At 43.0% G+C, this 23,829-nt stretch overlaps 1 protein-coding gene and 1 non-coding gene across 3 annotated transcripts in view; both read left to right on the top strand.

Annotated features, from left to right (window-relative positions):
* Positions 1–23,829, top strand: part of nufip1 (nuclear FMR1 interacting protein 1) — a 47,992-nt gene that overhangs the window by 21,242 nt on the left and 2,921 nt on the right. For both annotated transcript variants that reach the window (XM_086006500.1, XM_086006501.1), the window contains exons 4-9: positions 11,724–11,786; positions 11,966–12,042; positions 15,977–16,069; positions 17,359–17,609; positions 20,642–20,782; positions 21,712–21,950. In XM_086006500.1, coding sequence (XP_085862626.1) covers positions 11,724–11,786; positions 11,966–12,042; positions 15,977–16,069; positions 17,359–17,609; positions 20,642–20,782; positions 21,712–21,950 — 864 coding nt within the window. The remainder of the gene's footprint in view (positions 1–11,723; positions 11,787–11,965; positions 12,043–15,976; positions 16,070–17,358; positions 17,610–20,641; positions 20,783–21,711; positions 21,951–23,829) is intronic.
* Positions 3,814–4,095, top strand: LOC147107452 (small nucleolar RNA SNORA53). The gene has a single exon (XR_015080935.1). It is a non-coding gene; the product is annotated as a small nucleolar RNA SNORA53 (small nucleolar RNA).

Here is a 23,829-nt window from a genome sequence, read left to right on the forward strand (position 1 = left end):
ATTTCGGATTTCGGAAGGTGGGTTGGCGGGGGTCCGCGGGGGGGTCGGGGTCGGCGGGGGTCGGCGGGGGTCGGGGTCGGCGGGGGTCCGCGGGGGGGTCCGCAGTCGTGGCTTGTCCGTCGCTGCTAGCCTGGAATGCAATGAAGTTCCGCATTTCCACCAACAGGTCGTCGTGCTCGGTCGGAACAGGGGCCGGCACCGCCACGGGCTCCGAGCTCTCGTTGCTTTCGAGCCTTTGGAAGAGAGTCAGGTGGGTCGGCGGGGGGTCGTGCGCACGACTTACGCTGACCCTCTGCTCAGCGGGGGTCGGGGTCCGCGGGGGGTCGTGCGCACGACTTACGCTGACCCTCTGCTCAGCGTAAGTCGTGCGCCACTCTGGTCATGTCGTGCGCACGACTTACGCTGACCGAAAAAACCTTTGGTTTTTAGAGGGTTTCGGTTTTCGGAAGTTCGGATAAAGGGTAGTCTACCTGTACCTATATTTAAGAAGGGGGATAGAACATGTCCAGGGAATTATAGACCAGTCAGCTTAATATCGGTGGTAGGAAAAATAATGGAATCCCTACTAAAGGAGAAAATAGAAGAATATCTAGAAATCAAAAACATTGTAATGAATAGTCAGCATGGATTTCAAAAGGGAAAGTCTTGCTTGACCAACCTCATTGAATTTTTTGGAGAGGTAACAGCGAGAGTAGACAATGATAATGCAGTAGATATAATTTATCTAGATTTTCAAAAGGCCTTCAATAAGGTACCCCATAATAGACTGATGAACAAGGCCAGAGAATACGGAATCAGGGGACAAGTAGCAGAATTGATAGCTAGCTGGCTTCAAGACAGAAACAGAGAGTAGGGGTGAAAGGTAGCTCTTCACAGTGACAGAAGGTGGGTAGTGGTGTTCCACAAGGTCAGTGCTGGGAACACTGTTGATCTCAATTTATATTAACGATTTAGACTTTGAAATCAAAAACACAATTTCTAAATTTGCAGATGACACTAAATTGCAGGGGATAGTCAATACTGAGGAGGACTACAACAAATTACAGGAGAACATTAATAAACTTGCAGAATGGCATAATTGGCAAATGAAGCTCAACACAGATAAATGTGAGGTATTACATTTTGGTAGGAAGAATAGGGAGGTCACTTATCACTTGGAGGGTGCGAGTCTAGGTGAAGTGGAGGAACAAAGGGATCTCGGAGTACAAACACACAAATCACTAAAAGTTGTGACACAGGTTAGCGAGGTCATTAAAAAAAGCAAACCAAGCACTAGGGTTTATTTCTAGAGGGATATAATTGAAAAGTAGGAAAGTTATGCTAAACCGGTATCGAACCTTGGTTAGACCACACTTGGAGTACTGCGCAGAGTTCTGGTCGCCATATTATAAAAAGGATATAGAGGCACTGGAGAGGGTGCAGAGAAGATTTACAAGGATGATACCAGAAATGCGAGGGTATACATATGAGAAGGATGAACAGGCTGGGTCTCTTTTCTCTTGAAAAAAGAAGGCTGAGGGGTGACCTAATAGAGGTCTTTAAAATTATGAAAGGTTTTGATAGAGTGGATACAGAGAGAATGTTTCCACTTGTGGGGAAGAGCATAACTAGAGGCCATCAATATAACATAGTCACCAAGAAATCTAATAGGGAATTCAGAAGACACTTCTTCACCCAAAGAGTGGTGAGAATGTGGAGCTTGCTACCACAGGGAGTGGTTGAAGCGAAAAGTATAGATGCATTTAAGGGGAGGCTAGACAAGTATATAAGGGCGTAAGGCCTGCTTTTACCAGCATAAGAGTTCAAAAAAGTAAAAAAAAATATATTTTTTTTTCACTCATTTATAATTTAAAGATACGTTTAAAAAAAGGTAAGTTTATTTTTAGCCCTGTAAAAAACCGTAATATTTAATTAAAAAAAAAAAAAAAAAAATTTCTGTTTAAAAATTTAATGTAATTTAATATAATGTAACTCATTTTAAAAACGTGATTTTAAAAAACATTTATTTAATGTTTTAGTGTCTTTTTTTCAAGTGATCCCCATTCATACTTTTGACAGGCCTATCTTTCAAAAGTATGAAGGGGGATTCCCTTCTTTCATTGGCTCGCTTGGCCCACATGATCCCAGGGACGCTTGCGAACCACATGCGCCCCTGGGATACGTGGGCCCTGCGCATTTCGACTCGAGAGGCCCAGCATCGGAAGTGTCCGGACCTCGGGAGCCCTCAAGTAAGTGCGTAGATTTTTTTCCGCTAGGAGGCATCCGCACGCAGGAAGCCTCCTATCGGAAATTATGGGCCAGAGGCTTATGCTGATAGATTTAGATGAGGAAAGACGGGACAAGGCTCGAGTGGAGCATAAACGCCGGCATGGACTGGTTGGGCCGAGTGGCCTGTTTCTGTTCTGTATATCCTATGCAATCCTATGTTTAGGTTAGTGGATGAGGTGCCGGTCAAGCGGACTGCTTTGTCCTGTATGGTATCAAGCTTCTTGTGTTGTTGCAGCCGCACCCATCCAGGCAAGTAGAGAATATTCCATCACACTCCTGACCCGTGCCTTGTAGATGGGGACAGGCTTTGGGGAGTCGGGAGGTGAGTCACTTGCAGTAGAATACCCAGCCTCTGACCTGCTCTAGTAGCCACGGCATTTATGTGGCTAGTCCAGTTGAGTTGCTAGTCAGTGGTGACCCCTAGGATATTGATGGTGGGGGACTCGGTGATGGTAATGCAATTAAATTCAAGGGATGGAGGTTAGGCACTCTTTTGTTGGAGAGTGTCATTGTCTGGCCCTTGGGTGGTGCACATGTTATTTGTTATGATCAAACCAAGCTGGATGTTGTCCAGGTCTTGCTGCACGCAGGAATCATGAATGGAGCTGAACACTAATCATTATAGAACAGCCACATTTCTGACCTTATGATGGAGGGTAGGTCATTGATGAAGCAGCTGAAGATACTTGGGCCTAAGATGCTGCTTGAGGAGCTCCTGCAGTGATTTCCTTGGACTGATGATTGGCCTCCAACAACCACAACTATCTTCCTATGTTCTAGGTATGACTCCAACCAGTGGGCAATTTTACCCCGATACACACAGACTTCAGTTTTACTAGGGCTCCTTGATACCACACTCAGTCGAATGCTGCCTTGATGTCCAGGGCAGTCACTCTTGCCTCACCTCTGGAATTCAGCTCTTTTGTCCATGTATGGGCCAAGGCTGTAATGAGGTCTGGAGCCGAATGGTCCTAGAGGTACCCAAACTGAGCATCCGTGAATAGGTTATTGGTGAGTACATGCCACTTGATAGCACTGTTGATGACTCCTTCCATGGTGATTGGGAGTAGGCTGATGGGGTGAAAATTGGATTGGTTGGATTTGTCTAGTTTTTGTGGACAGGACATCCTGGGCAATTTTCCAATTAGATACAGTATTGTGCAGCACTCGAAACATTTCATTTTTTGTTAACCATTATAAAGCTAGGATTCTAATGAGCTGGAGTCGGCACTGCTGTTGCTTATACCATTATCCATTGGATATATATTTGTGAAAAGGTCCTGATGTTCTATACAGCATAGGATAAGTATACCGATGATATGTGGTGCTCTCCTTTACAAAAGTAATGGTGCCCAATACATATGCACTTCAGGTAGCAAATTTAAATGGAGCTTCATATACTACCAAAACATGCTTAGTGAGAAATGTGGTGTGGAAGAAGGGCATTGTTTACCAATAATCTTTGGGGAAAGAATATTGTGATGGTGCAGCAGATCACAGTGTGTGCCGAGTGCTCCCACCCCAGGTATAAGAACAGACATAAAAAGCACACTTCCTTAGATCCGCCTTCGGGATGTGTCTGTTCTGTCCCTCTTAAAATTTCCAATGGCTCCTCACAATATGCTCTTCAGAAAATTGGTTCCTCAGTGGCTCGCTAGGTATCGTCCAGCAACAGTTGTGGTTGTTCAGTCGAAGGCATTTGAATCATCAGAGTGTGTGAACAATATACCTGTATATTAACTAGAAATATTCCAATTAGTGTATGTGTGTCAACAATATACCTGTATATCAACTAGAAATATTCCAATTAGTGTGTGTGTGAATAATATACCTGTATATTAACCAGAAATATTCCAATTAGTGTGTGTGAACAATATACCTGTATATTAACCAGAAATATTCCAATTAGTGTGTGTGTGAACAATATACCTGTATATTAACTAGAAATATTCCAATTAGTGTGTGTGTGTGTGTGTATAATATACCTGTATATTAACCAGAAATATTCCGATTAGTGTGTGTGTGTGAATAATATACCTGTATATTAACTAGAAATATTTCAGTGTGTGTGTGAACAATATACCTGTATATTAACTAGAAATATTCCAATTAGTGTGTGTGTGAGAACAATATACCTGTATATTAACTAGAAATATTCCAATTAGTGTGTGTGTGTGTGTGTGAATAATATACCTGTATATTAACTAGAAATATTCCAATTAGTGTGTGTGAATAATATACCTGTATATTAACTAGAAATATTCCAATTAGTGTGTGTGTGAATAATATACCTGTATATTAACCAGAAATATTCCAATTAGTGTGTGTGTGAGAACAATATACCTGTATATTAACTAGAAATATTCCAATTAGTGTGTGAATAATATACCTGTATATTAACTAGAAATATTCCAATTAGTGTGTGTGTGTGAATAATATACCTGTATATTAACTAGAAATATTCCAATTAGTGTGTGTGTGAATAATATACCTGTATATTAACTAGAAATATTCCAATTGGTGTGTGTGAATAATATACATGTAATTAACTGGAAATATTCCAATTAGTGTGTGTGAATAATATACATGTATATTAATTGGAAATATTCCAATTAGTGTGTGTGAATAATATACATGTATATTAACTGGAAATATTCCAATTGCTGTGTGTGAATAATATACCTGTATATTAACTGGAAATATTCCAATTGCTGTGTGTGAATAATATACCTGTATATTAACTGGAAATATTCCAATTGCTGTGTGTGAATAATGAGATGAATACAATAATATAGAATTTACAGCTTGGAAACAGGCCAGAAGAGTAGGGGAGTTATCCCTGGTGTCCTAGCCAATATTTCTCCCTCAACCGACATAACAAAAAAAAAAACAACAGGTTATCTGGTCATTTTCACATTGCTGTTTGTGGGAGCTTGCTGTGCGCAAATTGGTTGCCGCGTTTCCCACATTACAACATTGACTCCACTTCAAAAGTACTTCATTGTAAAGCGCTTTGAGACGTCCGGTGGTCGTGAAAGGTGTTATATAAATGCAAGTCTTTTCTTGCTTGCTTCCTTCCTTCCTTCCTCCCACCCATCCATATCTAGCATCTTCTCCTATGCTATTCTCCTCAACCACTCCTTGTGGTAGCGAGTTCCACATTCTCACCACTCTGAGTAAAGAAGTTTTTCCTGAATTCCCTATTGGATTTATTAGTGACGATCTTATATTTATGGCCCCTAATTGTGGACTCCCCCAGATCTGAAAAGGTCACAGCTGAATACGTCAGCTATCGACTGATGCTATGTGTGGTCTTACCCATAATAACTGGAAATATTCCAATTAGTGTATGAATAAAATACCTGTATATTAACTGGAAATATTCCAATTAGTGTCAGAATAATAAGTCATACCTGCCATTTGTCAACTGCAACCTGGAAGTTATCCAAATCTTTTTGTAGGCTAGCATGGATATGAGAATGTGTTTCAATAGGGAACACTAATACTACACATGAGTATCAAATTTGTTTATATACTGTACAAGATTTGAAAATCAGGGCTGCTTGTTTTAAAAAGAAAAAAAATTGCAGTGTTCATTTTCCTCCTGTTCCCAATGTCTAAGCTGTGTGGGCGAGCAGGTAAACTGACCCTGTGCATTCTGCGCAGCAGCTGCCTGTAGGGGTGCTCAGGTTAAGGAATTTGCTTTATTAGTAAATCCTTCAAATCTCTTCTATGGATTGGTTAACTGCCAAAACCATATTGTAAATGGAGCAATTAAAGGATAGTAACGTCACAGAGGATGATCTCATTTGAAAATTTGTGACAACTTTTAAAGTGGAGTTTAAGACGCAGTTTACAGTGTTGCTGCAAGCAACAGAAGAAATTAAGACCATCCATAGAGAAATCCCAATATAGAAAGAAAGGACTTGCATTTATATAGCACCTTCCATGACCGCAGGACGTGCTAAAAGAGTGGGAGAGCAATAGTGGTAGGGGATTCTATCGTAAGGGGAACAGATAGGCGTTTCTGTGGCCGTAGACGTGACTCCAGGATGGTTTGTTGCCTCCCTGGTGCCAGGGTCAAGGATGTCACTGAACGGCTGCAGGGCATTCTGAAGGGGGAGGGTGAACAGTCAGAGGTCGTGGTTCACATTGGGACCAATGACATGGGTAGGAAGAGGGATGAGGTCCTGCAGCAAGAATTTGGGGAGCTAGGTAGCAGACTAAAGAGCAGGACCTCAAAGGTTGTAATCTCTGGATTACCCCCGGTGCCACGTGCTAGTGAGTATAGGAATAGGAGGATAGAGCAGATGAATGCGTGGCTAAAGAGTTGGTGCAGGAGGGAGGGCTTTAGTTTCCTGGATCACTGGGCCTGCTTCTGGGGAAGGTGGGACTTGTACAAGTCGGACGGGTTGCACCTGAACCAGAACGGGACAAATATCCTTGCGGGGAGGTTTGCTAGCACTGTTTGGGGGGGTTTAAACTAACTTGGCAGGGGGATGGGATACAGAGTGGCGCTATAATGGGTGATGTACAGCCAAATATAGAGGAAAAAATAAGTCAGACTGGAAGGCAGAGCAAATATGTAACGGCACAAGGGAGTAGGGCAAGGTTAAATGGCATTTATTTTAATGCAAGGAGTCTTACGAATAAGGTGGATGAACTGAAGTTGTTGATGAACACATGGGAGTATGATATTGTTGCTATCACGGAGACATGGTTGAGGGAGGGGCAAGACTGGCAGCTCAATATTCCGGGGTATAGAATCTTCAGGCGAGACGGGGGGGGGGTGGTAAAAGAGGAGGGGGTGTCTCAATATTAATTAAGGAGACAATTACTGCTGTAAGGAGGGATGATATATTAACAGGTTCCTCTTATGAGGCAATATGGGTTGAACTTAAAAACAAAAAGGGGGCTAGCACTTTGCTGGGAGTGTACTATAGGCCCCCAAACAGCCAGGGGGAGATAGAGGAACAGATATGTAGGCAAATCTCAGAAGTGTGCAAATAATAGGGTAATTATAGTGGGGGATTTCAACTTCCCCAATATTAACTGGGATAGTCAGAGTGTGAAAGGCTTAGAGGGTGCAGAATTCTTAAAGTGCATCCAGGAGAGCTTTTTGAGCCAGCATGTAGAAAGTCCTACAAGCGAGGGGGCGGTACTGGACCTAATTCTAGGGAATGTGGCCGGGCAAGTGGTAGAAGTGTTAGTAGGTGAGCATAATTCAATGAGATTTAAGGTAGTCATGGAAAAGGACAAAGATGGACCGGAAATAAAGGTTCTAAATTGGGGGAAGGCTGATTTTAATATGATAAGGCAGGATCTGGCCAATGTGGACTGGGATCAGCTACTTGAAGGAAAATCCACATCGGAGCAATGGGAGTCTTTCAGAAAGGAAATTGAGAGAGTACAATGGCAACATGTTCCCGTAAAGGTCAAGGGTGGGACCAACAAGCCCAGGGAACCTTGGATGTCAAGGGATATACGAGAATGTATTAGGAAAAAAAGGGGGGCTTTTGGCAGATACAAAGGACTAAAGACAGAGGAAGCCCTAGAGGAGTATAAAAAGTGCAGGGGGATACTTAAAAAATAAATTAGGAGAGCGAGGAGGGGCCATGAAATAACACTGGCGAGCAAAATAAAGGAAAATCCTAAGGTGTTTTATAAGTATATTAAGGGCAAGAGGATAACTAGGGAACGAGTAGGGCCCAAAGTGGCAAACTGTGTGTAGAGCCAGAGGATGTAGGTGGGGTTTTAAATGAATTTTTTGCATCTGTGTTCACTATGGAGAAGGACGATGTGGACATAGAAATCGGGCAGGGGGACTGTGATATACTTGAACATATTAGCATCGAGAGGGAGGAGGTACTAGCGGTTTTAGCAGGCTTAAAAGTGGATAAATCCCCAGGCCCGGACGAGATGTATCCCAGGCTACTATGTGAGGCAAAGGAGGAGATTGCAGGGGCTCCGACACAAATTTTCAGAACCTCTCTGGCCACAGGGGATGTGCCAGAGGACTGGAGAACAGCTAACGTAGTACCGTTATTCAAGAAGGGTAGTAGGGCTAAACCAGGGAATTACAGGCCAGTGAGCCTAACATCAGTGGTAGGGAAATTATTGGAAAAAATTCTGAGGGACAGAATTGGTCTCCACTTGGAGAGGCAGGGATTAATTAGGGATAGCCAGCATGGCTTTGAACATAAGAACATAAGAAATAGGAGCAGGAGTAGGCCAATCGGCCCCTCTAGCCTGCTCCGCCATTCAATAAGATCATGGCTGATCTGATCCTAACCGCCAATCTACTATCACAGAACCATCTCCTGAATCTAACAGAATTAGACACACGAAATAGGAGCAGGATCAGGCTACATGGCCCCTGGGCCTGCTCTGCTACCCACAGGGCCATGACCGATCCGAACCTAGACTCATGTCCAAATTCCTGCCCGCTCCCCGTAACCCTTAATTCCCTTTACTTCTAGGAAACTGTCTATTTCTGTTTTAAATTTATGTAATGATGTAGCTTCTACAGCTTTTTGGGGCAGCATATTCAATGGACCTACCACCCTCTGAGTGAAGTAGTTCCTCCTCATCTCAGTTTTGAAAGAGCAGCCCTTATTCTAAGACTATGCCCCCTAGCTCTAGTTTCACCCATCATCGGGAACATCCTCCCCGCATCCACCCGATCCAACCCCTTCACAATCTTATATGTTTCAATAAGATCGCCTCATTCTTCTGAACTCCAATGATCATGTCTGACCAATTTGATTGATTTTTTCGATGGGGTGACTAGGTGTGTGGATGAGGGTAGTGCAGTGGATGTGGTTTACATGGATTTCAGAAAGGCTTTTGATAAAGTCCCGCATAGGAGACTGGTCAGGAAGGTAAGAGCCCATGGGATCCAGGGTGCCTTGGCACATTGGATCCAAAACTGGCTTAGTGGCAGAAGGCAGAGGGTGATGGTGGAAGGTTGTTTTTGTGACTGGGAGCCTGTGTCCAGTAGGGTACCGCAGGGATCGGTGCTGGGTCCCTTGCTGTTTGTGGTCAACATTAATGATTTGGATGTGAATGTAAAAGGTATGATCAGTAAGTTCGCAGATGACACGAAAATTGGTGGGGTGGTAAATAGCGAGGCGGTAAGCCTCAGGCTACAGGACGATATAGATGGTTTGGTCAGATGGGCGGAACAGTGGCAAATGGAATTTAACCCTGAAAAGTGAGGTGATGCATTTTGGATGGACTAACAAGGCAAGGGAATACACAATGAATGGTAAGACCCTAGGAAAGACAGAGGATCAGAGGGACCTTGGTGTGCATGTACATAGATCCCTGAAGGCAGCAGAACAGGTGGATAAGGTGGTTAAAAAGGCATATGAGATACTTGCCTTCATTAGCCGAGGCATAGAATATAAGAGCAGGGAGGTTATGATGGAGCTGTACAAAACGCTGGTAAGGCCACAGCTGGAGTACTGTGTGCAGTTCTGGTCGCCACACTATAGGAAGGATGTGATTGCAGAGGAGATTTACCAGGATGTTGCCTGGGCTGGAGCGCTTCAGCTATGAAGAAAGACTGGACAGGCTGGGGCTGTTTTCCTTGGAGCAGAGAAGGCTGAGGGGGGACCTGATTGAGGTGTACAAAATTATGAGGGGCATAGATAGGGTGGATAGAAAGGAACTTTTCCCCTTAGTAGAGGGGTCAATAACAAGGGGGCATAGATTCAAGGTAAGGGGCAGGAGGTTTAGAGGGGATTTGAGGAAAAACTTTTTCACCCAGAGGGTGGTTGGAATCTGGAACTCACTGCCTGAAAGGGTGGTAGAGGCAGGAACCCTCACAACATTCAAGAAGCACTTGAAATGCCATAGCATACAAGGCTACGGACCAAATGCTGGAAAATGGGATTAGATTAGACAGGGCTTGATGGCTGGCGCGGACGCGATGGGCCGAAGGGCCTCTTTCTGTGCTGTATAACTCTATGACTCTATAAAGCTCTTCACTGCCAATGAAGTACTTTTGAAGTGTAGTCACTGTTGTAATGTAGGGAAATGCAGCAGCCAATCTGTGCACAGCTAGGTCCCACCAACAACAATGAAAGAAATGATCAGGTACTCAGTTTTAGTGATGTTGGTTGACAGTTAAATATTTGCCAGGACGCCAGGAGAACACCCCTGCTTTTAAAAGAATAGTGCCATGGAATCTTTTCACCTACCTGAGGTTTAACGGCACCTTCGACAGTGCAGTACTTCCTCAGTGCTAGGGAGCCTAGAACTTGTGCTCAAGTGTCTGGGGTAGGACTTGAGCTCAAGACCTTCTGATTCAGAGGCAAGAGTGCTACCACTGAGCCAAGGCTGACACCATTATTGGACATATCACTTGTATTGAATGAAAAGAGATGAATACAATATGCGTTCAATGTTTCCAATAGAATTAATAGTTTTTTTTAATGTTTCAAGTTACAGGACATAAGATTTTTTAAAGCTACTAAGATCGCTTCTTGTAACACTGCAGAACCTTTCTACAGTGAATTCTTGTTCAGCCCTGGTACAATGTTACTGCCTCTGCTGCACCTAGTTATTGAAATGCAAATGTCAGCTGAATTTTAAATTGATGCATTTCTGACATTTATTCAAACATAATCTTGGTCTGAATCTGACTGTATATTGGGCAAACACATATTGCAGCATTTAGACTGGCTCATTCCTGTGGTTGAACTGCAGTGAACAATTTAAAAAAAATTTAAAAAAAAAGTAGCTAAGGCGATAATTCGGCCCATCGTACCTGTACTAGCTCTTCAACTGGAACTATCTACCTTGATTCCCTTTTCCCCCCTATCTCTTTATATTCTCATTTTTCAAATATTTATCCAATTCCTTTTTAAATTATGTTATTGTCTCTGCCTCAACAGCCACTTGTGGTAAAGCACTCCACTGTGTGATTTTGTTTTAAACTTCCCACTTCTGTTAATGTGCAGTCAGACTCTTTCTGAATCGGTGAGGTACATTCTCCTACTCTGAGTAAGCCGACCAATAGTGGGTTTGTACTCGGTTTTGCACTGTAAACAGGCACGTCTTGAACTGGAGTGTTTTTCCCTTTAGTTGCATGGTGAAGGTTTCCACTGTTCGTTAGTTACAGCAAGATCGCAAATGCACGTATAAAGAACACACTAAATAGTGAACAGAGGGAATTCCCACCCACCCGACATTGAGTGAAATGTTTCTCCACCATGAGCAGGTGGGAAGTTTCAGCAATTCAGTTTTGTTTGAGGCTTGCTTTAACAACAGTAAATAAACAATAATAAAAGGGGAAAAGACCAGTTTTATTAAATGAAAAGGAAAGTGAATTAGTCTTGTGGTTTTCGAGCTGAGGTCACAGAGGGCACAACTCTTGGTGGATGCCAGTAAAATTTGATGAGCTAGTGTAATATATTATTAACCCAGATCTTTCTGTCTGTTTCTGGCAGTGCAATGTGAAAGGTTGCAGTTTCAGTGCCCACGAGAAGCTGGTTCAGATTCACTGGAGTAATGTAAGTGTTGTACTTAATCTATTGAATTATGTGTTTTGTGATGGATGAAAACAAAGTAAGTGGTTTACTGTGCTAAATGTTGGCATTTTTCAATCTGTTACATCGTTTTGTGAGTAAATTGGATAGTAGTGATGAAATGCTGTCTAATCTTTGTTTGCTCTTTTGTTATTTGTAAACAGGCACATGGGCCAGGAGCAAAAAGTATTAAGCTGGATACTGTAGAGGAAATTGCTAAGTGGCGTGAGGAGAGAAAGAGGTGCGTTTTTGTTCACGTGACTTAGATTGTGTTGTATTGTCTACATATCAGAGTTACAGGTGTGCCTTTGAAAACAAGAGGAGCTATGGTGCAGCTTCAGCCTGAGCAGTAGGCAAGGCTTTCTTCATAAGAGGTTGGGAAGACTGAGGAAGGTGAGCAGTTCCACAGTGTTGAGGTTGTTGAAAAGACTGAATTTGAGTAGGAGACTTGAGTTTAAAATGCTGGGATGTAGGCAGGAGGAGGAGTGTGCAAGACAGTGTATTTGTAACTTGGAAAGAAGAAGAAGGCAAAGTTTGGAGGAGCAGTAAATCCCGCCAGATTGCTGACAGCACAGGCTTGGTGTCCACCCAGTTTCGTGCACTCTGACCCCGGAACAGGCAGGCAGGGCATCAGTTTGACATCTCCTCCAAAAGGTAGCATCTCTGACCCTGCAACACACACTCAGTTCTGCACTGAAGTGCCGGCATAGCTTAACGTACTTGGAGTGGGACTTGAACCCTGACCTTCTGGCTCAGAGGCAAGAGTGCTACCAACTGAGCCACTTCTGAAAGTCTGTATTGTTTTCACATTTTGTGCTTTGCATGTGTGTGTGCTCAATCCATGCTGAACTGCCTGCTTTCAGCTAGTAGGGTTTTAATTGGTTTTGTTACTTACACTCGAGCCGCACTTGAGGGAGCTTACAGATTGCCTATGAACTGCAGATCTCTCTTAAAAAGCAGTTCAATTTTGGAGGACACAGCAAAAAGCAATGTGCATTGAACTAAACCCCCCTACCACGGTGTTCCTCACTGAAACCTTAAGCAAAGTATCATAAACCTGTCTCCAGTTTGTTTTCTTCTCTTTGCTTGCCAAAGCCGCCATTCAAGAAAGCTACTGGAATGTGCCTGAGCGAATTGCTTCCTCAAAAATTATCTGTAAATAGAAGTTATCAATTAATTTACATGCTTGGAAGGGAACGGTATTCGTAGAATTGTGTGAAATCTTCCATTGATGTAATTCCTGGTGACAACCAATCTTGTTGTGAAGTGTTTTGTTCTGTTACATCCTATTGAAGAATAACATCATGTCACAAGCTATGTGAAAACTCTACAGGGCAAATTTTGTCAAGCGGAGAGATATGTGTAACATTCTCCAGGAAACTCTCCAGTAATCTTGTGTCAAACCTGAACCTGGTGGGAGACCGCGCCATGCATCACTGCAAGCTCTCTGGTTTGTGGTAGAAAGTGCGTTCCTCATAGGCAGAAAGAACAAAGTGGGGGGGCGGGGGAGTTAGAAGAATTCTTTTCACAGAGCGAATAATTAGAATGTGGGATGCTTTACCACACGTGCCAATTGAGGCAAAAGACCAAACCGTTTAATAAAAAGGAATGGGATAAGTATTTGAAAAGTAAAAGTATAGTACAGTGGAATCATTTTCAAACTGTCTTTCTGAATTGTACCAAACCCTGTTCCGTGTGACCACCTCTTCATGTGAATTTAGTCAGCTGCCAGACTATTTGCACCCGATGTACTTTTTGTGCAAAGAGTTTTCCTTTGTGCTATACATTGTGGCTACAAAAGTTGTTGAACTAATGCCACATTTATATTGGCAAATGGAGGCCTGATTTATTGCGAAATGTGATCTTTGTTTCTGAATCATTCAGATTATATACTGGGACCAGCATAATCCAAGCCCACCTCTGTGGTAGGCCTCATGCTCTACATACATGGAATTCTGGTTGTTGTCTTTTCACTCCCCTCCCCTCTCCAACTCCTCATCACCTCTTTTAAGTTATTTTGAGATACACTTCCACCAGCTGTAGTATCTTGCCCTAAAGATCATTCTTCATGTTTCAGTTTAAATGGTGAGTGTCAACAGGCTCCTTGACTATGGCAGAAGTATCACAGCAAAGAATGTGCCAGTTCTCATTTAATGTTGAAGTGTGCAGTTTCCAGCTGGGGTCACTATCGGGAGAGGGAGTGCTACCTAATTTCCTTCCTTCCTTCCAACCTGGTGACTGAGATCAATTGTAGTGTTACCTTAGAGATCAACTAACCCCGTGTAGGTCAGGAACCGGACCATCAACCTTCATGATCTTTACAGGTCATTATTAGTGCATAACCCCACTGAACCATCGAGGGTGCCCTCCCATGACTCCAATTAAAAAAAAAATACTCTTGATATGAGTGGCACTTTCAAACTTTAACTGAGCTCCCTCAAGTATTCTTCTTTTATTATTAGATAATTAATAAAAGTAAGAATTTTGTAGGTTGCATTGTTGTGCAAGTTGAACTTTTTCTGTAATCGGAAAGTGGATCCCTTTGTCTCAGGTTTTCTTAGTCTGATCTGTGTGGCACTTTTCAGAAAGGCATGCAGAAGAAGACGTGATAAAGAAAGGGCTACAGACATTTTTTAAAAAGCACAGTTTTGCGCCATGACTTGTTGCAATTTGTGCCTTGGTCTGATGTGCACCCGACTAGTTTTCATTTCAGCCTATGATTTGGTTTTGAACCCGTTGTGCAAAGCTGCTTTTAGTCTCTCATGAACCTCATTCACGATGCCCATGAGCTGCTACGTAAATAGATTTATTTTAGTAGGCATATCCTACAAGAATGGGATTGGAGTGATCCGTCTACCCTGTAAGCCTATACAGGATGTTCAGTTCGAGTCACTGAGGCACAGGTGAAATGTCCAACTATGGAAGTGTGGTAGAGAAGGGAGCGAGGCTGACGCATACCCTTTCCCCCGCCCCCCCACCCCCCGCGTCAGAGAAGTGTATAATGACAGATTAGAGACTCTTGGACTCTATAAAACCTTGAAAAGAGGAGATATTACGTGCAATAGAATCATCGAAATTTACGGCACAGAAGGAGGCCATTCGGCCTATTGTGTCCATGGCGGCCGAAAAAGAGCTTTCCAGCCTAATCCCACTTTCCAGCAGTCAAAAGATTACAAGTCAACATATTTAAACGTGTATCTCAGAACCTTCCTTAATTATGATCCTGAGACATCACAACCTTTCTTGTACCTTTACAGATGCTGATTGACCTGCTGTGCATTTCCAACACTTTTTATTCCTTAACTCCTGTTCGTTAAATTGGTGAAATATGAAAATCCTGATTTTCAATAGTTCTCTTGTAAAGAAAGAAGGACTTGCATTTCTGTAGTGCCTTTCATAACCTCAGGATGTCCCAAAGCGATTCACAACCAATGAAGTACTTTTCGAAGTTTAGGAAATGCAACAGCCAATTTGCACACACCTAGGTCCCACAAACAGCAATGTGATGATGACCAGATAATCTGTTTTTAGATGTAAGTTGAGGGATAAATATTGGCCAGGACACTGGGGAGAACTCCCCAGCTCCTCTTCAAAATAGTGCCATGGGATCTTTTACGTCCACGTAAGAGGGCAGACATGGCCTCGGTTTAACGTCTCATCTGAAAGTCAGCACTTCCGACAGTGCAGCACTCCTTCAGTACTGCACTGGAGTATCCGCCTAGATTTTGTGCTCAAGCCTCTGGAGTGGGACTTGAACTGACAACCTTCTGACTCAGACGAGAATGCTACCCACTGAGCAACAGGTACAACATCCGCATTCATTTCAGATCAGCGTGACCTCGACTGATGTTCTCCCAGGATTTCAGCTGAAGGTTTCCTAGTTCAGGTGTCGGGTTGTATCAACTTGATGTAGGTAGTGGCCTTTTCAACTGGGGGAATAAAAGTGATGCTTTATACTAGTTTGGTGCAGTTCCTGCTTCACGATTAGGGCATCTCGGAAATCAAATGGAACAGGTTCTTAACTTCTGGCACTAGCTGCACTTGAATATTTCATTCACAGTAACTGCAATGCCATGATGTGATTGTAGAGCTATAGTGAAACTGGTTGAGAGGTTGAAATTCTCATTTAAAATAGTTGTTGAAGGACGATCTGTTTTTTATTTTTTATCACTTAGGAACTTTCCAACTTTGGTAAATGTAGCAAGAAAGAGAAAAGTGGGTCAAGAAAAGAAAGAACGAGGAGAGGTGCTGCAAACACAACAGTTTGGGTAAGTGTCTGCTCTGTGCTTTCTCTCCCCTCCTGAGTCTTGCTGGGCATACAAAATCCCACCTGCCTCCCTGGGATTCGCACAAGTAGCTGTTGATGTATGAACTTTGGTGGAGAGTGTGGCCAGGCTGTTAAACCATGGAGGCCATCACAATGTGCCTGAACTATATCACTTGATGCCAATGTACTAACTTTGGAGTGATCAAGAGCATGAACCTTGGCTGATGGGTTTTCATCCTGCTCCATAACTTTGAGGCTAACGGCTGTACCCCAGCTGCTACATTCTGTGCCATTTTCCCAAAAGTACGAGTAGAATTACACTAGAATTTTGTAGTTACATTTCTAGTGTACGTAATACTGAGACCCATCAAGTGTTTCTTCCATTGTACTTGAGTTTACAGATGCTATTGGCCATTGCAGTGTTATATTTTCTGTAGTACTGCAGCGAAACATCATGAGTTTGTCCATTGTACCCCCACTGTTCTGGTTGAGATCAGCTACTGAGTTCCATCAGATAGATAGGCAGCTAGATTTAGATAAATTAACATAGTTGGATAGTCAAAATATTACGCAGAAGTGCTTTTTAAAAATTTAATCAGTATATATTTCAGTATCATTTTTTTATTCATTCTCTGGATGTGGCCATCGCTAGCAAGGCCAGCATTTACTGCCCATCCCTAGTTGCCCTTGAGAAGGTGGTGGTGAGCCGCCGCCTTGAACCGCTGCAGTCCGTGTGGTGAAGGTACTCCCACAGTGCTGTTAGGGAGGGAGTTCCAGGATTTTGACCTAGTGACGATGAAGGAACAGCGATATAAATCCAATGAAGGTGTGTAACTTGGAGGTGAACTTGGAGGTGCTGATTGCATAAGTAATATTGTATTTCACGGATAGCATTCCAAGAGGGTGGGGGGTTACATTTTTTAAAATAAATGCGTGCTCTGCGGCTGAGGTAGGTCACTGATCAGTGTATATATGGAGTGTTGCAATGAGTTCTGTAGGTATTTCTTGGTATCTATACACTATTTCACATGTGATGTTTAAGTAAAAAAAAATAGTTCTTGAGTGAGCCTTTTAATTGTAGTAAAATGTCATGAACAGTTCCATTTCTCTTTCACCCCCACATATAAACTACAGTAGGGGTTTAAGTGTGATGGGGTTTAAGTGTGATGAGCTTATTTGGCAAGCTAGATCTGTCCTTTCTTTTCCAGCTATAGACTCGTGTGTTTTTTGCTGTTGAATTATGGATTACAGGGCAGTGATAGCTCGTTCTTAGTAACCCTTTTTTGCCAGCAAAATGAAGGGAAAATGGAAAAGCCCTCAAATCAGGGGCAAAAGAAGTTTCTGCAGAAATTTTAAAAAAGGATATGGAGGTCACTTCGATGGAACATTCAGTGGTGAGCAGGAAGAACAAAATGCAAGGGAGCAGGCTGGTCCCACACAGCCCAATGGGACATGCAGTAAACTACCAGAAGACAAGGAACAAAACAAAGCTCGTGGAAATGATGTCGACCCTCTCGGCATATTGGCACAAAGTGATGCAGGTATGAGTTTGAGACGTCTGCATATATATATCTACCATAATTGTGAGACACTTTCAGGATGGAACATGAGAAAGAAAATAATTGTATTGTATAGCACCTATCACATCCCTAAGGAGATCCCAAAGTGCTTTACAGCCAATGAAGTATTTCTGAAGTGTGGTCACTTTTGGAAACACCCCAGCCAATTTGCACATGGCAAGCTCCCACAAACAGCAATGAGATAAATAACCAGATAATTTGTTATAGTGACGTTGGTTGAGGGACAAATATTGGCCCAGGAGAACTCCCCTGCTCTTCTTCAAATGGTACCATTGGATCTTTGGATAGCATGTGCGTGTTCTTTTTCAGGCCTGCCTGATTTTAGCAGCTGCATCGTGTCTGAGTAGAATGCTTTAGTTTCAAAGCTATTATCTTTATGTAACGTGCTATGAAGAATGCCCATCAGTCGTTTCACTGTGTTTGCCTCAATGCCTCAGCAAAGCCATCAACTACAAGGCGACCATCTGGTTCTCATTCGATTTTTTGAATACTGTCATTCAGAGGGGCTTAGGTTCAAATCCCAGCTTCGACTGATATTCAGCTGTTGCTAACTCCACTGGTTCTTTGCCAGGATCCTGGACCAAAGTGTGTTTCCATTGTAGGAAGAAGAGAAATACCAGCAAGGGACTTCTCTTCTGCAGTACACAGTGACATTAATGGCAGCTATGGAGAAGTACATGGCCAGAATACAGACTCCACGGAGACCGAACATGTGAATTTTACCAGGAGGGGAAAGGGACTTGGCACAATGTAGGTCGGTGAGCAGGACTTGGTGTGGAATAGGACAGGGGCAGCAGAATATTGGATGAGCTGAAGTTTACAGACCGTGAAGGATGGAAGGCTAGCCAGGAGAGCATTGGAACAGTTGAACCCGGAGGTGACAACGGCATCGTTCATCCCCAGCCAACTGCACCACAACAGACTGTCTGGGCATTCATCTCATTTGCTGCTTGTGGGACCTTGCTGTTTGCAAATTGGCGGCTGTTTGCTGCCGTAATGACATTAATCCTTTTGTTTCAAAAGTGAAGTAGTTTGTTATGTTATGAGGGCATGAATAGTGCTAGATAAATGCAAACTCTTTCTTGTGACCAAAACAGCACCTAGTATTTAACCCTACAATTCATGTAAAAAAAAAAGGCATTCACTACTTAGGTAGTCCTGCAAGAAAAATGGTAATGTCAGTCATTTTAGTTTTTCAGATATTAAAAGAACATTTATTAAATTGCTATTTTTCCTATAATATCACAAGTTCAGCCTTTTGTGCAATCTGAGCAAGTAGCCAGTTTAAAGTGATTCTCTAATGTAACGGTGTGTGATAATGCCCAGCACCATCTTGGCGCTTTATATTAACAGCGAGAGATTGTACATGAAATAAGAGCATATTTTTTTTATATAATGTCAGCCCCGACGAAGGAACCAGCGGCAAGACCTGATCCGAATGGAAAGTCAGCTGGTGGCTGAAGAGGCCAGGATGTTTGCCAGTGTTTCTGCATCTCCATTGGGCCTCCTACAGAGCAGCCTTGGTGTCCCAGCAGTGAATGAGTGTGCAATTTAGCCTTTTTGTTTTTCGCAGGGCTTTGCCATTTCCTTTGTACTTTCAGATGAGAATTCCTTCCCATTGAACACTTTATGCGTGACGGGAATTTTCTTTTTTTTTTAAAAACCCCAGAAAATGTTGGAAATACGTCGGCAGGTCAGTCAACACCTGTGGAGAGAAAAGGGACAGGTTGGTGATTCAGATGTTGTACCCGTTATCAGAACTCCGTTGAGTACAACACCTGAAACGTTAGTCTGTCCTTTTCTCTTCACTGACCTGCTGCGTATTTCCAACTTTTCACATTTTTCCAGCGCCTGTTTTTTTTTTTCTTTGTGTTTCTGCTGATCGGGTGAGATGAAGTAGGGTGGGAGCATGTGTGGAGCATAAACACCGGCACAGACCAATTGTTTCTGTGTTGTGATTGCTATCTAATTCTACGTGTAACCTACTTTTTCCTCTTTTGAGGCTATTTCAATGTCAGATATTTTTCACCTGCTGGTAAAAATTAGCGGGGCGGGTGGTGTTCCTGCAAACCATTATTTTTCACTAGATTACTCATGCTTTCTGATTAATTATTAGTAGATTTACAACCCAGTTTTGTGTTGAAAGTAGTGGCATCGCCTAATTATGCAGTCCTGGGATATTAATTCTCTCTCCCTCTTCTCTCGAAGGTGTTGACATGTTTGGGGCCTAGTTCCCCTGGTGCCAGGAGCCTTCCATTACCTTGCCCTGATGCCCATTCCAAACGTGTGTCTCTGGGCTATGAGTGTTAGCAACTATTGGAGTTAGGGAGGTGGGGGGGCAGGGAGGAGGACCATAGCCAAGTCAGATCCTATCCTCTCCCATTGTCCTTGAACTTCAGTGTAGATGTGAATAGATAGCGACCACTCTGAATGATGTTCCTCAGAAGCCCCAGGGACGCTGAGGTCAGTTGTGGAACCCCCACTGCGATACTGCCCGAGATGATTGAACTCCCATTGGACCAGCAATGAAACCTGGAATTCGCTGATTTTATTTCCCTAAGCCATTCACCAAGCCAGCAGTCTTGTTGATGCTTAAAATGCAGTGCGATTCAGCTCGCCCTCTCTCGCTCTCGCGCTTTCGCTCGTTCTCTCTCGCTCTCTTTATACAGGAACCATAGCAATCCAGGCAATCTGTCAGGTCCCAGCAGCTGGGGCTCAACACTGTTTTCTAATCATCTCTGTTGAGCATTTATTGGATGGAGTGTGTGTGGGGAAAGGGAATACATCAGACCATTGAGGAAGGGTCTTAGAGTTAAATCATGTTGTGAGGAGTCATTTTGGAAGGATGTCTTTGCCAGACTGGCTGACTAGATTAATTATGCACAGTCCTGTGGCTGCCAGTTTGTACAACCCCCTGCTGGGGGAACTGTCTGTCTAGTGTTAGATTTTGACTGAAATGTGAAAGTGCTGAAAGGTTGTGTTTGGCCTTGCAGAGTCTGACAAGGACGAGGGCCGAGCTGACGCTGAACAAGCAGAAATCATCGTTGTGCCAAAGCAGATAACATCAGGCCTGAGCTCACTGATGGCCAATTACAGCAGCTCGTCGGACAGTGAAAACGACCAGGGGCCAGAGGGTAAATCTGAATAAATGGCATGTTTATTCCCCTTTTTGAAGAAAATTCCAGCCCTGGTGGATAATTTTTTTTAGACCTATCATCACATTAAATTAAATTGTAAGGTTTAATAGCTGGAACACTGTAGGTTTCATAGTTTTCTTTACAATCCTAACTCCATAATCACAGTGTCAGACTAGATTAATACAGTGTTCTTTCACCTCTGCGCCCTGGGTTTGGATCCAGCCCGGGCTGATGAGTATCCGATGGTTATATATGGAAGTTGTTATTCTGGCTCCTGTCTAAAACTATTACTTTAATAGTTCTTTGCCCATGATAAACCACAAGCTTCACTTGGGCATCTCTTGGCTGAGGACTTTTCCCTCTGAGCGTGAGGTTCAAGTTTTGGTATTTCTGAGGCATAAACTGTGTCAAATTGTTATGATGAAGCTGTATCTGCTTACATTAGAATTGTTTGCAATTGCCTCTCATTATTTGATTCCTGCCCAAAGTGTGTGAACTGAGCACCTTGCCGGACAGTCGTTGGGGTTTCACAGCACGTATGTTTTTGCGATCAGCGTAAACACAGCGAAGACCTCACTGAAGGTCGATTGAGGCAATGTGGATAGAAAAATCAGCTATATCAGTGCCAAGGTTGGTTTAACTAAAGCCTGCATTGGATACGTGAATCCTTCCGGGTTAATGAGCGCAGTAATTGTCAAACTGTGGCCCTTGTTACTCTCAGACTCCACTCTGACTTCTCAGTAATGTGACGTTTTCAGATTTACTAAACCTAAGATGGCAGTAAAATTAATACTGTTCTTTACACCATCAGAATGCAACATTAGAACTTGGAGTGTAATGCAATGAGAATTCGTTAAAGACCTACAGTTTGACATAACTATCCAGCCTGTTGGGCATTCTTATTAATGGTGCAATATTTCTGTTAGAAATCCCCCTCCAGACTGTTGCCAAAGCTCTAGAAGAAAACAGCGTGTTACTGGGATCTGTACCAAGAAGTTCAGATGAGCAGGAAATGAAAGGATGTCCAAGCAGTATTGCAGACTCGGAATCACGCAGCCAATTCCGTCCCAGGGGTAGGGGTAGAGGTAGAGGAAGAGGTCGTGGTGCACAAGGAAGGAGACCTTCCCAGCAGCAATTAAAACGTCGGCCAACTCTGCTTGAAATGGTGAGAGCCTTTCTCTGTATTTGTACAGTACTGCTTTGTGATTTGTCATGGTAATGTTTAAAAAACACCTTGTGTTCTCTTATTTTATAAAAGTGTTCAGAGTAACCCACTAGACTATAAGATTAAATAAGGAAGCATATAAACGGTGTATAAATGTACTGTAAAAGTACTGTCATGTAATTTGGTATTTTTGCAGATTTTTCCTTTCCCCTTTTCTCTCTCCCTCTGGTATGGCTGTCTTTTCTCCCCACCTCCAACCCAGAGGCCAGTTGTAGTCTCTCTACTGCTGCCTTGGCGAAGGTCAGCCAGCTTGGTACAGACTGGGATCAAAGCTCCTGATGCGTTTCTCAGTACCACCCATTTGAGCCGTTGGTTTATTATTGACTTTAAACAACCTCGAGGAAGTGAATTTTTGTTAGCTGTTTAAGAATTGCCAGTAAGCTGGAAAGAACATTGGTTGCAGGAGGCCCGATGATGGAGTGTGAGGGATGTTCAGTGTTCAAATCTGAACCCTCTAATTGACAGGTGGTTAAATAATTTGCTGCTAAGTTGGTGCAGTTGCTTATTGGAACAGCTGGTGCTCCTGGTAATGAAGTGTGTGTTCAGGTACATAGAAACATAGAAACATAGAAGATAGGAGCAGGAGTAGGCCATTTGGCCCTTCGAGCCTGCTCCGCCATTCAACGAGATCATGGCTGATCATCCAAACCCTAGCACCCGGTCCCTACACCGACAGCCATCCCACCCAAGCCCTATCCCCGTAACCCCACGTATTTAATCGCCCCTAACACTAAGGGTCAATTTTTTTTAATTTTTATCATGGCCAATCAACCTAACCCGCACATCTTTGGACTGTGGGAGGAAACCGGAGCACCCGGAGGAAACCCACGCAAACACGGGGAGAATGTGCAAACTCCACACAGACAGTCACCCGAGGCCGGATTTGAACCCGGGTCCCTGGCGCTGTGAGGCAACAATGCTAACCACTATGCCACCGTGCTGTCCGGAAAATCCAGACCTGCCCTCCTAAAACTGTACCATCTCCTTGGCTATCACCGAGTGATTTTACCTGTGGGTGTGGAGAGTTTGGGAGATAATTTCTTTCTCCTCGAGGCTTGTACTTCAAAAAGACAAACACATTTATTTAATTTGGACCATGTCTGAGAGTGAAGTATTGGATGGGGACGGGGAGATTAAGAGAGATGCGAATTTAGAACCTTTTTTTGATACAAACCTGTGTACTGATGGATAGGTCGGCTGGGGCTAATCATATTACACAATAAATATTTCATTATTTCTGAAACCTTTGAAACAAGATTCCTTATGGGACTGGATGGTACAGTGGGTTAAAACATAGTCCATTCATCTATAAGGATTGGCTTTGCAGCCACCTGAGACTGATAGATGAGTGTAATGTTCCTGAGTCAAATGAACTTTGGCAATCTCAACCCAGTCTACAGTACAAAGCTATCTATAATTTGACAAAGTACCTACAATTTACCAACTTACTCAGATGGCACAAGGATAGGTTACTGGAAAAATTCACACAAATGCAGTATGCCTTGTCTATTGAAGTTGGGTTTAAGGTATATTGTAGGGGCAGAAACTAGCGAGATTTACTCTGCACCTGCATTGCTTCACAATGATTGATGATGGGTGCCAAAAGTATGATGCGTTCTCTTCTCCAATACTGACATCTTAAATATGAAAATGAGAGGAAAAAAACAAAATTCCATGAAATAACACACATTGGAGTGTCAGCAAGCAGTTTCAAAAGAGAATACCATAGATCAGAGGACTTTAGGAAATTGGAAATTTAACGCTTCTCTAACCCTTTATCATGTTTGATTTTAAAATGGGGTGAAGCTCCTCCTCGTAA

The sequence above is a fragment of the Somniosus microcephalus genome, chromosome 14 (genome assembly GCF_052327205.1).
Source record: "Somniosus microcephalus isolate GS21.2 chromosome 14, FLI_Smic_1.0, whole genome shotgun sequence".
NCBI classification, from domain to species: domain Eukaryota; kingdom Metazoa; phylum Chordata; class Chondrichthyes; order Squaliformes; family Somniosidae; genus Somniosus; species Somniosus microcephalus.